This window comes from Antennarius striatus, chromosome 6 (genome assembly GCF_040054535.1).
Source record: "Antennarius striatus isolate MH-2024 chromosome 6, ASM4005453v1, whole genome shotgun sequence".
In the NCBI taxonomy this organism is placed as follows: Eukaryota; Metazoa; Chordata; class Actinopteri; order Lophiiformes; family Antennariidae; genus Antennarius; species Antennarius striatus.
In genome coordinates, this window is record NC_090781.1 from 4437473 (window position 1) to 4454579 (window position 17107).

Consider the following 17107-nt stretch of genomic DNA (forward strand, 5'->3'; position numbering starts at 1 on the left):
AACAAAACAACAACAGCAACAGTAACACAAGTTATTGCAATATGAAAAAAAACACATAAAATATACAAGGATGTTGAAGCTCCTGGTCAAACATGACTTAAATGTTCTATTTGTTGTTGTTTTCTCTGGTCAACCGGAGCATAGGTGTGTTTGTGGAACACTGAGTGTTCATAGCAGGACAATCGCAAAATTCAGTTCACACTGCTGCAGTCGTTCCATGGATCATTTTCTCCCTGCTTTTATTTTATATTATTTATTTTAAAGGTTGGGTTAGTTTAGCAAGGGAGTGGCCAATGTATTTAAATGGATAAAGTGGATAGTTCTCTACAAATTGTGCTCTCAAACTCAGAAACACTGACAAAAACCACTGAAGAAAATCATTGGAATCTGCCTAATTCTCACAAAACCTTGTATACTGAGAATTAACACAAAAGCTCTACTTAACAAAATCCCCCAGACGTCCCAATCAAGAGACTCATTTTGAAATTAATAAAAGCATAATTTATTTTCTTTTGTTGGTACAGTGCAACAATGTTCTTCTTGATCAAATTTTTTTCATAGTGTGCACTAAAAACAAAACAAAACAAAAACAAAAATGAAAAAAATCCAATTTTAATACCAATACATAAGAAAATGAATGAATGAATGAATATACGAGTGCAAGTAGATACATATTTTAACAAGAACCAATGCAGTCAGAGACTGTGACATCCCGCTACACCCCTGAATTCAAAATTTTACCCTGATCTACTTGCATAGGTCAAAGATCAAAGCTAGTGCCATGACCTACTTTCATAGATCAAAGCAGTAGCTTTGATCTACGGTCTTACCCACAGTGCACTTCTCTATCATCCTTCTACAGTATCTTATCTAGTTCCCGAACGTGCAAAAGTTAAAATTTGACCTTGAACTAGTTTTCTCAAGGTCAAGGTCATCATCTTCTTTTCATCCCCTTTGCTGCCTGAGTAATGTGTTTTTTGTTTCATCTTTCTATCTACAATGGTTGCGAATATATTTGGTGGACGTATGGACGGACAGACGTACGAACTCTGAAAAAATACCAATACAGTACATCACCGATCGTGGGACGTAAAAACATAATTGCTTACATTTTATCTCACAAACCCAACAGACAAGTCACCATTACCGTACTGTAGAGTCACTTCCCTTTTGCAAAAAAATATAATGAATAAACGTAACAACAGAACAACACTCAAACGCTATCAATTACAATACATCACCGCTTGGAAGCGGAATGTAATGATCGGGCTGATGAAGAAGTATTCTGATCCTACAGGATCACTGTACCTCCGACGGCCCGCCTTAAACGGTGACGTCATCACTTAGTCCCACCCTCGAGAAAATTAGCGGAAGTAGATGGGAACCTGCAGGCCAGATTGTTTCTGACAGCAGGAGACCGCTGACGTTAGGATCTGGATCATAAAATACTCGTCCCGGATGTTTGTTCTTTAATTTTGAATTCCAGATGGTTTCGAAGTATAGGATACATCAATATGGTCCATATTTTGCCTCACCTTTCGACGACGCCGAAACTACGAGTGTCACTTTTCGCCTTTCTTCTTTCTCTTGTCTTCCTCGGTGACGCCAGACTGCTCCGGACACGAAGCGTCAGCTCCACGGCGGAGGATATCGTAGAAACTTACAACAAATACTACAATTATGTTGACTTAACCAAATATTTACAGTCGTTGGCTCGGAAATACCCGCATATAGCTAACCTGTCGAGCATAGGTCAATCTGTGGAGGGCAGGGAGCTCTGGGTGATTAGGATCACCAAGAACCCCGACGTTGACTCACCGGGGAAACCTAAATTTAAGTACGTGGGGAACATGCACGGCGACGAGACCGTGTCGAGGCAAATGCTGGTGTACCTTGCGGAGTATCTTCTCAGCAACTATGAGAAGGAATCTCGTATATCTAAGATGGTGAACAGTACAGATATGTACATAATGCCCAGTATGAACCCTGATGGCTTTGAGAAGTCGGTGGAGGGGGACTGCAGCGGTGACAACGGTGGTCGAGAAAATGCCAAAAATAAGGACCTCAACAGAAGCTTTCCGGATCAGTATGGTAACAAGAGTTTGGAACCCGACAAAATCCCTGAAGTCATGGCTATGATAAAGTGGATCCAAGAGAAAAAGTAAGTTTCTTTTCTTAATGATACGTACACACACACACACACACACACACACACACTAACAAGCAACCAGTGTCCGGTCTTTAGTGTGGATGTGTGAACATATCAGGAAGACTTCAGACAGCGTGTGTCTCACAGCAGATTCATTGTTTCTGTCGATGAACAACTTTCCTCCTCATGTCCTGGTACAGCCACTAGATGTCCTGTGGAAAGGTGGTCTGGAGTCATTCAACATAGTCAGTATTAGGTCAGGGCTCATCAATAGGCAATGCAGATCTATTCTCCAAACAGTGGTTGGTGTTTCCATCATGTCTCACATGTAATCGTTAAACACGTTTAATAGATTCTAGATTATTGCAAGGGTTTACCCAAGGCGTGGGTGATCTCTCTTTGTATTTCTACCCACATAAAGCTTATTCCAGTTTTGATCCTCGGTGTGACATTTTTGCAGATGGCATGCTCGCCCCATGCTTGTGTAAACTGGTGATACACAAACAGCATGAAGTAGTTTTTAACTTACATACGAGTACAGTATGTGTGTTTTGTGTTTAAGACAGACTTATGGTTACTGGTTTGCATGCTTCTTTTAAATGTGAAATTGTCTCTCCAGGTTTGTGCTGTCAGGAAACATACATGGTGGTACCGTCGTCGCCAGCTACCCATTTGATGACTCAGCCACCCACGAGCAGCAGGGCCACTACAGCCGGTCGCCGGATGACAGCCTGTTTCACTACTTGGCCCAGGTGTATTCCCAAAATCACCCTGTGATGAAGACCGGTCAGCCAAACTGTCCCGATACCATGGAAGAAACTTTTAAAGATGGAATCACCAATGGGGCAGAGTGGTATGACGTGCCTGGTAAGATGACGTTTTGTTCATAGAGCAGTTACATTTTAAAAAGCAACAGAACAACTTTATTTGCCAAACCAGCATGCAGATGAATTCTAGTAGTGTTTGATGTTTATGTGTGTTACAACCCGTGTGCATGGATCCAACCAGTTCAGAATCCAGGCACCATCTAGCGGCAAACCATGGATTAAGTACAACTCTTAAAGAGTGGAAGTTGAATTTAAGCTCAAAGTGAGAGTGAAATGTGATATTTTACTAATTATAGCAATTTGTTTATTAATTTTCTTCTGTGATTTGACGTTAACAAGAATTACAACAAACAAGGACTTGAATCACTTAAACACAGTTGGTTCAACTGCATTTTCTACATATTTACCATGATCAGATTAATTTGTTTGACTTATTCTTAACTCTCCAGAGCTATAACCTTGTTTGGTTTTTCGTCATTTGTCACCTTGTGAATAGTTGTCTGATATCCATTGTGGAATTTATTTTGCATTTGTAGTCTGACCTAAAGAGGTGTGGAGTGCTGTCAGACAGTTTAATGCTTGTGCAGGAAGTGAAGTCTTATGAAACGGGTTTGGTGCCATGTGATTGAAACTTTGTGTGACATCATAGAGTATTAGGGATTAGTATTAGGGATTTGTTTGTGGGTTGTAGTCTGAATTTAAAACAGTGACTTAATCATTTTTAAGCTTTTAAATATGAGACTCATCCTTGTGTCCAACACTGGAGGTTAGAGTAGAACGTTCTTTACTTTGAAATGTATTTTGCTTCACATACCATTAAATCCTCTGATAAATAGATCAGCCTTGTGTTTTTGAAAATACACATTGTTGGTTACATACTTTCCTAGCTGTTATGCAAATTTGTAAATGCATTATGTCTTTATTTTTTTTTAATGTTATTTGAATCAGAATCTTAATTTTGTTCTATGGATGAGATTGTACAGGACCTAGTTTAGCATAATTTAGTGTTTGTGTGAAAATCTGGATTAATTCCTTAAAACATGAAATATAATATATCAAATATATCACTTTACTGTTTGATGATGTGACTCTATTGCTGTGATACTCTGCTGGCCCAGAGGCGCCTGTGAGCAATTCAGATGACCGACGCACTGGTTTTCATGCTACTCCATTTTACGCTACAGACAATGATATGACAGTACTGTAAAATGTTTTGTTCAAACAGTATCATTATTCTAAAGGTTGTGTTAAATCTGATATAATACACACATCATAAAATTCACTTCACTGTACATGGCACCACATGTTCAGCTAACAGCTCTAATCTTGACCTCTGGTTCTGTGCTATTGTCAGGGTGTGTCACTGGATCCGGTACATAGGCAGGATATTTAAGTTTCTTGCTCGAGTTGTTTGTTCTTCATGCGCTGTTGTTATATGGGAAGTGACTTTAACTGTTTCACTTGACAGTATTTAAAGTATTCTAACAGTGCATGATGATTAAAACCACGACCCAGACAAAGGATAGTTGTCTTGGATCTGTCTCCACATTGTCTCATTATTTGCTCATCATTAACTTCTGTGATTTGTTTGGTTGACATAGGACCCTACTGTGTCTGTTGCCACCCCAGAGCCTAAAACCTCTAATGAGTTAGTACAGAACAGCTTTATTCAAAATAAGCTCTCAGGGCCTTGTCTTGTTCTTCATGGTATCACACTTTTCTGGACAGACCTGTCTTTGTCATTTGAGCTGGAATGGATACGATCACATAAAACTGATTCTCAAATAGTGAGGTGCGCCGTCCAAGGAGGGGGTTTTTCTGTGTGGAGGTGGGGTGGGGGTGGGAGGTGTGCACGGAGAAACTACCTTTTGCTTTTTCATTGACGTAACAGAATAAAGTGGAATTGCACATCCGCTACAGTAGGTGGCAGTAGAACTTTCACGTCTTCATGTAATGTGCCATAAACCGTAATTAATAGAGCGTGCGCAGAGTATTTTTACCTCCGTTATGGTGTGAGCTTTTAGTTTTCAACGAGCACGCACACACACACGCATACACACAAAGAGCATGTGTGTGTGTATATACTCTGTTCTTTGAGGTTTTAAATGTGACATGGCATCTTTAACATTATGGCTTTACTAAGATGTTGATGTGTTAACTAGGAGGGATGCAGGACTACAACTACCTCCATGGAAACTGTCTGGAAATCACCTTTGAGCTGAGCTGCTGCAAATATCCTTTGGCTGCTGAGCTCCATAAAGAATGGGAAATGAACAGAGAATCTCTTCTATCGTACATAGAAAAGGTAGAGTGAAGCTAAAACAGGAGTGATGACGATCAGCTTTTACTAGTTATTCAAACCCTGTCTCTTACTTTTGAAGCAACAATATTAACGCCGTTGCTATTGTTCAGGTCCACATAGGTGTCCGTGGCTATGTGAAAGAAGCTGTCAGTGGAACTGGTCTGACTGAGGCGAGCATTGTTGTGGCAGGCATTGACCACAGCATAACCACGGGTAAATATGGTGACTACTACCGGCTTCTCCTCCCAGGCTCCTACAACATCACAGCTGTGGCTCCAGGGTGAGTGACACTACTGAACTTCTTTTTCAGAATAGAATCTCAAAAACAGATTGTGCCTTACGGGGTAATATGTATCACACACAAAAATAGCGAGTAGAGGATTTCTAATTTCATCAGAATGATGACAGAGCGAGGTGCGTGTTATTACATCCTGCTTCAAAGCGGTCATGTATTGTAATTGTCAGTGTCCGTGTGTTTATCCGTCCGTCCGTCCGGTAGTCCACCAAATATCTTCACAACTGTTGCAAATAGAAAGATGAAACAAAGAACACATTGTTCGGGCGGCAAAGGGAATGAAAATGACATGATGACCTTAACCTTTAGAAAACTAGGTCAAGGGCAGAGCACCAGCTTTGATCTTTGACGTATGGAAGGTAGGTCAGGGTAAATTTTTGAATTCGGGGGTGTCGCAGGATGTTGCAGTCTCTGCCTGTCTTGTTTTTCTTGTTGTCGCCTTTTGACTACAATGATTAAGCTCAGTTTTCTTTTACATCTTTCTCCAGAGCTGCGCTAAAGAAATTGCATAAAACTAGTTACTTCCTCTTAAGGGTTGCAGATTAACTCTTGGTGATGTCTAATTTTGGTACTTCTTGAGGAAATTAAAGGAAGATTTGAGGCTCTTAGATTTGTGTTTTTTTTTGCCCTTCACAGATATACATCACAGACAGTCCACGGTGTAGAGATTATGCAGAGTGAAGCTACAGAACTAAACTTTACCCTGACACCTGTGTGGAGTCAGACTGTGGGTAGCGCCTCTGTGACTCCAGACTCGGTGTCAAACACCAACGATCAAAACATCGTCGCCACCACTACCAGCTATTTGAACTCCGTCCAGACCAGAGTGGTTCCTTCTGAGGTTAATAAGACTCCCCCACCTTTACTTCCACCACACCCGCCCATCCAGCCCCGGGAATTTCGACACCACAACTACGCCGACATGGAACTGTTTTTACGCAACTACAACAGCGAATTCCCCTCTATTGCTCATCTTTACTCAGTTGGACACTCCAAGGAACAACGTGATCTTTTTGTGATGGTTATCTCTGACAACCCCAAAGTCCATGAACATGGTATGTCATAAGTGACTACTCAAAGTAGTCAGGTTTACGTCAGCTTAATTTATAACTATTTGTATCTATATTTGGACTTTTTTACCTTGATGTTTTTTTGGTTTCCTTGTCAGGTGAGCCAGAGTTTAAGTACATAGCCAACATGCACGGTAATGAAGTCGTGGGCCGAGAGTTGATGCTCAACCTCATTGAGTATCTATGTCGGAACTACGGTACTGACCCAGAGGTTACCAAGTTGGTCAACGATACCCGTATTCACATAATGCCTTCTATGAATCCTGATGGCTATGAGGCAGCCACTGAAGGTAAGACAAACTTTTACTAAGTATGCAATTATCAAGTAACTCAATCATGCATCACGATGTGAAATCCAGACATGAATCTACATCTGTGGTTATTTAGACACACAGGTCTCACAGGTGTTACAAATGTTTTGTGGTTACGTGAGCAACGGTGTAAAGTTACAGAAGCTGAAGAATAATCCTTGAAGGTATTTCAGTAAACCTTTCAAATTGACATCCAACAACATGGTGTCCAGTTAGATTCACATTACGGGAAATTCCGTGTAATCATAAACACGGTGCAATAACCTGTGTTCCTTAACCACTTCAGTGTTAAGGAGGTGGCAAGTTGGAACCTCTGTTTATTTTTAGAAACTTTTTTTGTCACTGATACAATGACGCTGCTCATTTTTGGTGCATAAAAAACAAATGTTAACTCGGAACACAAGGTAAACAACAGGCAGTCTTTGAAATACGTATACTGCTAAATGTAGCTGTCAGCACCAAATGATGTGCTGTAAAGAATTAAGGACATTTCTATTGTATATGAGTCCACTAAGAACGGAATGAGTAGAAGCATGTGAGTTTGTGTGAGAGTTTCAGTCTGTTTTTGTTGAGTGTTGGTGGTGTTTGAGAAGAACCAGTCTCTAAACCCGGGGGTGTGTGTTTTGGTAAGATGTCAGATGAAAGAAACAGCCTAAATAGGCGACGATGGGGATATGTGGAGTCGTTGCTCTGGTATGATAGTGGGAAGTGGCAATGTTACAAAGAGAGGACAGAGAGCAGCTGATGATTTTCTGCACTGTTTGTGACTCTCTTCGAGGGGTCCTTGCCTGCAGCATGCATGTCTTACTGAAATGCAGTATGTTAGTATGTTCTTCATGGATGCATGGTTAAGAAAAAAGCCAGCAGCATCTTTGTCACAAAGTTGTTTTGAGAAGCAGGAAGTGGAAATCCCGGTGTACTTTTGTTTTGACAGTTGCAGTAGTGTTTTCATTCCAGCAGAGGTAATCAGAAATAGGTTGTATTGTTCAATCCAGCAGTAACACGCTGGGGTTAAAAACATGAATCATTATTTCCTCTCAGGTGATGTAAAAGGCTACAAAGGACGAAACAATAGCAACAATTTTGACCTGAACCGCAACTTCCCAGACCAGTTTGTTGCAATCACAGCGCCAAGACAGCCGGAGACTGTAGCCGTGATGAACTGGCTGAAGAGCATTCCCTTCGTCCTGTCAGCTAACCTCCACGGAGGTACGGTCTTTTGAGCATTTATTGTAAAAAATGCACTATTTTAATGATGATAGTCTATGATTTTAAATGTTATTTTAGTTTTTGATTGGAGTTTTTCTTTACACAAAAGTCACATAATTAAAAATTATTAAATCCCTCTAAACAGTTTATAGAGCAGGTCCACTGTAAATCTAAATGTCTGGATAAATTACTGGTTACAACATTTTATGCTTTTTTAACAGCGTTAAATTCATAGATATTTTGACTTGTTGAATTCTTTGTACTTCATGTGTATTTAGGTTCCTTGGTGGTAAACTACCCCTTCGATGACGACAAAGATTTGAAAACCCAGTATAGTCGGTCACCTGATGACAAAGTCTTTCAGCAGGTGTCTAGAGCTTACTCACAGGTAACTGAACACTGTTGTTGTTGAATCTTCTCAGGCTGGAATAATGACTTCTTGTGCTTTTCTGCTGTAATTGAACACAAAACGTGGAGTAATAGCTGACGCTGGCATTCTGTGAAATCTGCACAGAGATAAGGTTTGAAAATGGTATTCATTGTCACTTGTGTGATGTGAGTGCAGGAGAATCCTCTGATGCACAATGGACACCCTTGTGAGGACCTCTACCCTGATGAATATTTTTCAGACGGAATCACCAATGGTGCCAAATGGTACAATGTTCCTGGTAGGTTTACTTCCCTCTTCCTCCTTTTGCAATGCAGCATATTTAGTTTATCTGCTTTGCAGGAGACATAGCTAAAGTTAGTTTTTTTAGTGAAAGTTTTAGTTTCTTACAATAGTCGGATTTATATTTATTTATAATAGTATGATTCAGCTTTTTTAGCCTCAGAAAATAAGAGTATTTATTTGACTGTTACCATTTCAGACTTCAGTAATGTTCACAATGTTGCAGTTCTGATTTATAGTAAATCTACCACATTTATTCTCTCGTCCTGTTTGGAGTCACTGTGATAGTAAACCTACAGTGGATGTAATTAGTTACATGTAATTAGTTACATCCCCTGCAGATCCTGTCTTGGCTTCCAGTGAAGGCCTTCAGGTTTCAAGCTCAACTTTTTCCTTCAGGTGGCATGCAGGACTGGAACTACATGAATACCAACTGCTTTGAGGTCACCATTGAGCTGGGATGTGTGAAGTACCCCAAAGCCAAAGAGCTACCAAAGTACTGGGAGCAAAACCGACGAGCCTTGCTCCAGTTTATACACCAGGTAACAATAAAAACAAGTTTTATTATAATTTCTGTCCTTACTTAACTTACTTACTTTTTAATCCACTTACATTTTAATGTCTTTCTTTAGGTCCACAATGGCATAAAGGGTAGCGTCTCTGACAGCAGGGATGGCACAGGAATTCCAAATGCCACCATTAGTGTGGCGGAGATAGATCACAACATCACCACCGCTCACACCGGAGACTACTGGAGACTGCTGACTCCAGGGACTTACTCTGTCACTGCCTTTGCTCACGGGTGGGTATTAGAACAGAACTGTATTTGCCATGAATTTTCTGTTTCTTTACTTGCTGCTTTCACTTCTCACCTGATTTCCAGTTCCAATAACATTGATTATCTTTATTGGGTATCCAGCTATAAACCTGTGAGGACCTACGCCACAGTCTCAAAGGACAGAGTAGAGGTGGTCGACTTCCGGCTGACACGCTTTCATTCGGACCCTAATGGCCAGTCTCTCGATGGTCCCCAACCCACGGAGAACCCATCTGAGAAGGCGTTCGAGAACTTAATCAAGGACCTTTCACTTGGCCAGGGTTTGGATCAGTTGGTCAAGAGCACAGCCACAGAGAGTAGTTTCCGTTACCGAGGCTATAAAGCGTTGTCTGCCTTTTTGAGAGGCCTCACACTTAACTTTCCCAACATTACATCTTTACGCAGGTAAGGAGATTTTAGGTAAATGTCCATACTTGCTTTGTGTTCATAACGTCATTGACTAAAAGTACTGACCTTCTGGTTTGTTCCAGTTTGGGCCAAAGTGTAGAGTTTAGAACCATTTGGGCTTTGGAAATCTCTAACAAACCAGGTGAAGCTGAACCATCTGAGCCAAAGATCCGCTTTGCAGCAGGGATTCATGGGAATGCACCAGTGGGAACGGAGCTTTTGTTGGAGTTTGCTGCTTTCCTTTGTATAAACTATGGAAAAAATCCAGCCATAACCAGAGTGAGTTTGGAACTCAGCAGGAAATACGTTGTTTGAGAGGCTTTGTTATATTTTGTGAATCATGTGTGTTTAAGATGCATTAATGCTGAAGCTGCAATTTGAAACTTTTCTAAAAATAATTTTTTTCATATTTGATAAAACTCAGTAGATCTTCACAGCGGTAAATAATCCAGATAATTATCCATCTAGTGTTTCCAAGGCCATCTCTGAGAATCCACTGAGGTTGATACCAAACTGTCAATCAGATCCAGGATTGTCATTTAATTGATAATAGAAAATATGATGAAAAAAATATAATTAAGACTAACCTTTTTTTTAAAAAAGTAGAAATTAGTTATTATCACAGCAAAATATTTTCTGCTTTTACAAATTTCTTTTCAGTTTGTTCTGTAATTTTGCTTTGAATAGCAAGAACCAGTCTCAGAAAATAAATATGGTTAAAAGTTATTTGCTCCTTTCTCTCATCCCTTTTTTAGCTGATCAATGAGACCAGGATTGTCATTGTGCCCTCCATCAACCCGGATGGACGAGAACAGGCAGTTGAGAAGCAGTGTACCTCCACCCAGGGCTTGACCAATGCACGTGGGAAGGATCTGGACACAGAATTCTTTGGTCAGACCTGTGTGTGTGTGTGTCTGTACATGCGCGAGTACGTGCTGAATTTAATTGAAAAGGGTTCACAGGCAGAAAACCAACATGCATTCTGTTTAATCAAGACAGATTTGTTCTGTATGATAAATACTAGTGCTTGTACATGCACGTCTCAGACGTACCTGTTTTTTTTCCACCTGATTTCTACCATTTTTAGGCAATGCATCTCAGCATGTGGTGGAAACCCAACCAGAGACCAGAGCGATGATGGACTTAATTCTTGAGAAGGGATATACTCTGTCTGTAGCCCTTGATGGAGGCTCCCTTGTTGCTACCTACCCTTATGACAAGCCTGTCCAGTCTGGTAATGTCATAGAAGCAGATTTTTCTGTGACTCCTTATTGCAGGTTTTAGTCAGTCAGTTTCCAGCTAATTACAGTGTTTAACTTGAACTTACAAAAATGTTTCCAGCTAGTGATAGGTTGTGTGAACATTGTCTTAGCTACCAGTTTGCTGTTATAATGGTGTCCTGTGTTTAAATAGCTTAGTGTAATCTGTCCATCTGCATTTCCAGTTGAAAACGAGGGCACACTGAAGTACTTGGCAAGTGTTTATGCTAACAACCACCCCAAGATGCACCTCGGGGACACTGGATGTTCAAATACTGGGCAGAGTGTGTATTTTAAATGCTATGAATAATGTGTTTGCATTTATGTACTAAATAATAATAACCAAGAGGATGAATGTATTCTGGAGCTGATAGAACTTTTCTGTTTCTCAGTGGGTAACGTTCCAGACGGAGTTATGAGGGCAGCAGAGAGGCAGAGTCACTTAGGCAGCATGAAGGTAAGTCTCTTCACCACAGTGGGTCTGTGAGTGCACCAGCCTAGAATAATGGCTCTGTGATAATGTTCACAGTTTCCAGGTCCTGAATGGGAGAGAGGGAAATGTTCCCAAACCCTGTCTCAAATCCCATCTTGTGTCCTTTAGGACTTTAGTGTGGACTTTGGTCACTGTCCAGAAATCACAGTGTATACTGGTTGCTGTTTGTTCCCTCCTGCTGATCAGCTGGCAACACTGTGGACTGAGAACAAGAAGGCTCTCTTAAGCATGTTAGTGGAGGTAAGATATCACCATAACATGGATCTACTTGAAGGACTTGTTTAACACTGTTGTATATGAATGTTGTATACAGACAATTTTAACATTTATAACCAAAGTTTAATTAAATATTTAAGCTTAAGCTTTCTTATCCAGTCATCTTTAATTAACCATCCTTTTCATACCCCATCCAGGCCCATAAAGGGGTGCGTGGCATTGTAAGGGACAAGAATGGAAAGCCTATTGTTGGAGCAATCATTGTGCTGAATGGAGGAGTGAAAGTCTTTTCTGTAGAAGGTGGCTACTTCCATGCTCTGTTGGCTCCTGGCAACCACAATATTGAAGCTATTGCTGATGGCTACCAAGAACAACGTCAAGAGGTAATGGAATGTCTTTCATCACTCAGTCATGAACCGATAGTCCAGGTAAATGTTGTAGTTTTCACTTGTATTTTAATCATTTAGAGACACATTCAAATTTTTCATCAGATAATAGGAATCATAATGCAGTTTAATATAAGAGGCTTACATTGCCTAGTTTTCGGTATAGATTTTTAACATCTGCTCTGATTAACTGGTGATATCATCACACATACAGTACACTGCATTTTTTACTGGATGACATCAACTTATTACAAATTTGATCACTTTGAACTGATCACGTCAGAAAATGTAACATTTAAGATTTAGTCATTGATTTAATGGCCTGTTAAACTGATTTTAAAGAGGAGCTTGATATTATAATGTCAAAAAGACATGTTTCTTTTGTTAATATTTAAATTACAAGTTTGGTTGCAGCACATTTCAAAGAACATGAAAATTGTCAAAATCAAGTTTGACGAGACAAAAGAAAAACACTCCTGTCAGTCTTTAATATAGTGCTAATATAATATATAACTATAATATAGTTGGTTGGCTGGTTAGTTGACACGCTCCATGAGTTCTCTTCCACAGTGAGGGCTCCATCACTGTGGGGCAGTATAAGATCTGGAAGAACAGCAGCGTTCCTTATATATCTGTCATGCAGGGGTTTCTTTGGGCCTGCTTCACTCTGAGCACACACGGGTTCAGTATCAGTGCTTGGACCTAAAATGTAATTTCTCTCTTTAGTAGTTTCCCCATATTTCTCAGGCCGTAGTGACATTAATTTCACTGGATGTGAATCTTTCTCAGTTTTTGTGTGTCTTGCTGTCAGAAAACAGCAAACAATTCATGCTGATAATGCAAAAAAAGAGAAGAAATGATGAGATGCACTTACTTTCTGGCAACAAATGAGTGGATGTGCGTTCAGACCACATATCTGAATCAGGTTTGAAGTCCCTGTTTCCTGAACTTTTTTGTCAAGTTTCCCAATTTTTAAACCTCACTTAATTAGTACTTGGAATAAATGATTCACTTCCTTTGGAGAAAAACCAAACCATATACTATTTCTGAAATTATTATATTTGACCTCTCAGATGAATGCCAAGGAATTTAGGATTTTCTTGATCCAGTGCTCGAATCCCACATTAGACAAATGAGGCAGCATGCTCCAGATTCCACTGAGCAGTCACACCTACAAATGAAGCTTGTTGATGAGGTCATTGACAACATGCTTCTGTTGGGTGATTCAGCTGACAGAAGGCTGCAATGACACAACCGGATGTGGTAAATCTTAGCATTTTATCCTCTGTTGTTTCATCTAACTTCTGTCTAATCTTTGGGAACACAAAGATTCAACAAAACCCACCTTTATCCACTTTACCCTCCTGAAGATACATATATTACCTTGATTAAAGCTGTTTCATTGAAATGCTATAAGGATGACAGGTTTTTTTTTATTTCCTGAATGAGGAATGTTGTTTTTGATGTTTTGTTTTTGATTTAGTAGTGTATTTAGTGTATTTTAGTAGGGGTTTTTTCGGTGTATTGTATAGGTGTTTTTATTTAGGTGTATTGAGGATTTTGTTTTCTGTGCTGCAGGTGGTTGTATCTTCCTATGAAGCTGCTACCTCCATCATCATTGAGTTTGACATGGACAACACCATCTTTGGTCTGCCCAGAGCATTTGTGGTGGCCAGTGCAGGTACATGCATCTGTTATAGTTTTTTTTGTATTCTATCGAGACTTGTGGTCTTGAAACCTAAATCAAATAGTCTGACTTTTGTCGCTTGATCTTTCTTGATTTTTCGATTGCTAAGCTCTGCTCAAATGTGCTTTCCATATTTAGTTTCATGGCTATGTTAAATATTGCTAAAATTTTGCTAAAACTAGTTTTGACATTAAGAAAATGTTTGTCAACACAGAAGATAGTATATGTCTATAAGATCTTTGTGACTGAGACTTGAAGAGTAGGAAATTTATACCCGGTGTATTAGACCTCTTTCTTATGTTGTTCCCTGCAGTAGGCTGTGTTTGTAGCATGCACCTATCTGATTATTCCTCTTCTTTTCATGCAGCGGCCTCCATGACGGCATTGGTGGTGACAGCATGCATCATCTGGTGTGTGTGCGCAGCCAAGTCTAATTATCAAAAAGATGGCTTCCACCGTTTGCGGCAGCACCGAGATGATTATGAAGATGAGATCCGGCTGACATCTATGGGTTCCAAGAAGTCACTGCTTGCCCATGAATTTCAGGATGAGAGTGAAAGTGATGAGGACACCCTGTATGCCAACAAAATTTGATAAATGTTGCACTAATTTGGCTGTTGGCTAATAATTTATTTTTATGTCCCCCAATAATTGAAGTCATGGCTGTTCCACGAGGACCAGGTTGAACTTTAGGCTGCATTTGTGTCTCAGATGCAAGAGTGGTAATGACAACTTTGTTCTGGCATACCAAAAAGTTTTGAAGGCTCATTCTGTTAATTATTGCTACTAAAGATGTGAAGACATCATTCTGGTGTCTGGACTGAAAGTTTTTTTGTTTTTTTTTGGCCCCATCTCTACACAACAGGATCAGAAGAAAGTGACATTTTAAAAGAAGAAAGAATTAGAATTGTGGAGTTCCGTCCAATTTTTAAGGCTCACAACTTTTAATTTTCTGAGCCATGCTAGAGTGCTCTTTATGGCCACACTCTGTTCTGCCTGGCTGAGCTGAAAGGTTCTATATGAAGTCTTGTGTTGTGGATGTGAAATAACTTTGAAAGTGTCCAGTCTAACAGAATCTCTCAACTGATACCGTGCATTTCTTTAAGTGCTCATTGATTTTTGGAAATGAGATTGATATCTGTTTTACTCACGGAGAGCATTGCCCTTTTGAAGTATCAGTTCCTTGAATGAATGAATTCTATACTGTGCCTTTGCTTCTGTAAAGTGTTTGAGCTTGGTGTGTAGAATGTGGCTGAAAGCAGCATAGTGAATTGATTATATTTGATTCATCCTAAACTCAGGAGGTAAGAAACTAGAGGGACTATGATTAATGAACTGCTGAGTTACAGTGTTTCACTGTTTCTGCACCGATTATTTTAGGCTGGCAGGCCTGACTTCACTAGTTATCTATTTCCCCTCTGAAAAAATTGTCATCCAAAGTCACCAAGGGGCGAGCTTCACAAAAGGATCTTTTACAAATAAAGTGCTTACATTAATCTCCTCTCTGGAACTGTAGGGTTCTCTGTCTGCATGGAGGCCACTTACACTGATGAGAAAACAAGGGGTGTCCCATATCATTTGTTCAGGGAAAAACCATGTGTATGTAAATCTAATCATGAAGATATTTTTTTCCCCTTTATTTACAACTGTGTACATACTGCTGACATGCATGTCACATTGAGTCATTTTTTATTTTATTTTCACCATGTCCAATTTGAATACACCTCAATTCTGTTTTTATTTGAATATTTTAGTTTTTTGTTTTGTTTTGTTTTTTTTACTGAAATTGTTGGAATACAAGAGGTGTGACCATCAAAGATTACTGTGTATGAATCAAATGCAGATCCATTAAAATGATGGCTGCAGAATTGCTGCATAGTGGACCTTTCAATTGAGGCTTTTCTCAGAAAAAGGTTTAAAGCCAGATCACATAACTGTTGTAGTTAAAATTTACTTTCTTTATATTGAGGTTAATATGCACATAGAATCGCTTACAATCATTCAGAGGATTGTGATACTAAAAAAGACTATTGATGGATGGTCTCAGTGTCCTTACAGAATGTTGTCTCATATTGGAACAATATTGCAGATATTGCAAAGTCTTTGCATGATGTGGTAAGTGGACAAATCATGGCATCAGATATGCAAGCAGTGTGGATAGTCATTTAAAGTGTGATGTTAGATCTTTAAGCAACCACAAACTCCCACAAACTTATATTGTGATTGACTTTACATCAGGAATTCATGTTAAAATAATCCCAATTTAAAATTATTGCACTGGATCATTAAATTCAGGGCTTAGTTGAGAATGATGTATGCTTTTTAATCAAACAGGTCCACACAAGAATTTGCATTGATTTCATTGTGCTTTGAAAATAGTTCTTTGCATTTTTAAACAAATGCGGCTGTCATTTAAGTTAAGCCTTATATCTGTAGTTATGTATATATTTCATATGTAACTAAATGAGAGTGTGAATTTTGAAATTCAAGTATGTCAGTGTCAAGCAGTGTTGGTGATGAAATTTTATACAAACTGGAATCAGCAGTAAGTAATATTTGCCGGTGCTGAATGAGAAGTGCAATTCATGTTAACCATGACATACACAAAAACGGTGAAATAAAATATCTCAAATTCTTGCATGTTTCTTTATGGCATATGCTACATCTCACCCTGCACTGAAGAGGAGAATTTCTCACCACTTATCCATTTTAGGGTTCTATCCCAGCTGACAGTGGGTACACCCTGTACAGGTTGTTATCACACAGGGCCTTTGTCCTCACATTCACATCTTTGGACAATGTAGAGCCACAGGTTCACGCACAGTATTTTCTTCTGTTCACAGTGTAAAAACAGTACTGTATACCAAATAATTTAAATGTTATCTTATGTGTTTAGGTTTTTTTTGTCAAAATTCAGGTACTCTAACTGAAAATGACTGCAGTACATGTAGGATCTTTTCGCGTGAACTGTAGGTGGCCTACAGATGGCACTGGCTGTACGACCACTG

General features: G+C 39.5%; 1 protein-coding gene across 1 annotated transcript; it reads left to right on the forward strand.

The window, feature by feature from the left end:
* Positions 1-1384: 1384 nt before the first annotated feature.
* cpda (carboxypeptidase D, a) lies at positions 1385-16735 on the forward strand. Its single transcript, XM_068317662.1, has 21 exons — positions 1385-2161; positions 2769-3016; positions 5139-5281; positions 5389-5558; positions 6210-6628; positions 6742-6933; positions 7996-8163; positions 8442-8551; positions 8729-8831; positions 9233-9375; positions 9466-9635; positions 9753-10055; positions 10142-10337; positions 10814-10949; positions 11146-11292; positions 11503-11601; positions 11710-11774; positions 11919-12050; positions 12224-12409; positions 13991-14093; positions 14467-16735. Exons 1-21 carry the CDS (start codon positions 1515-1517, stop codon positions 14691-14693), a joined length of 4107 nt encoding a protein of 1368 aa, XP_068173763.1. The 5' UTR covers positions 1385-1514; the 3' UTR covers positions 14694-16735.
* The last annotated feature ends 372 nt before the right edge of the window (positions 16736-17107 follow it).

Bases quoted from the DNA above. Each gene is read 5' to 3' on its own strand.
- cpda (XM_068317662.1), top strand. From the start codon at position 1,515: ATGGTCCATATTTTGCCTCACCTTTCGACGACGCCGAAACTACGAGTG. The intron at 11,775-11,918 runs GTAAGTCTCTTC...TGTGTCCTTTAG, and splicing joins GTCACTTAGGCAGCATGAAG to GACTTTAGTGTGGACTTTGG. The intron at 14,094-14,466 runs GTACATGCATCT...CTTTTCATGCAG, and splicing joins ATTTGTGGTGGCCAGTGCAG to CGGCCTCCATGACGGCATTG.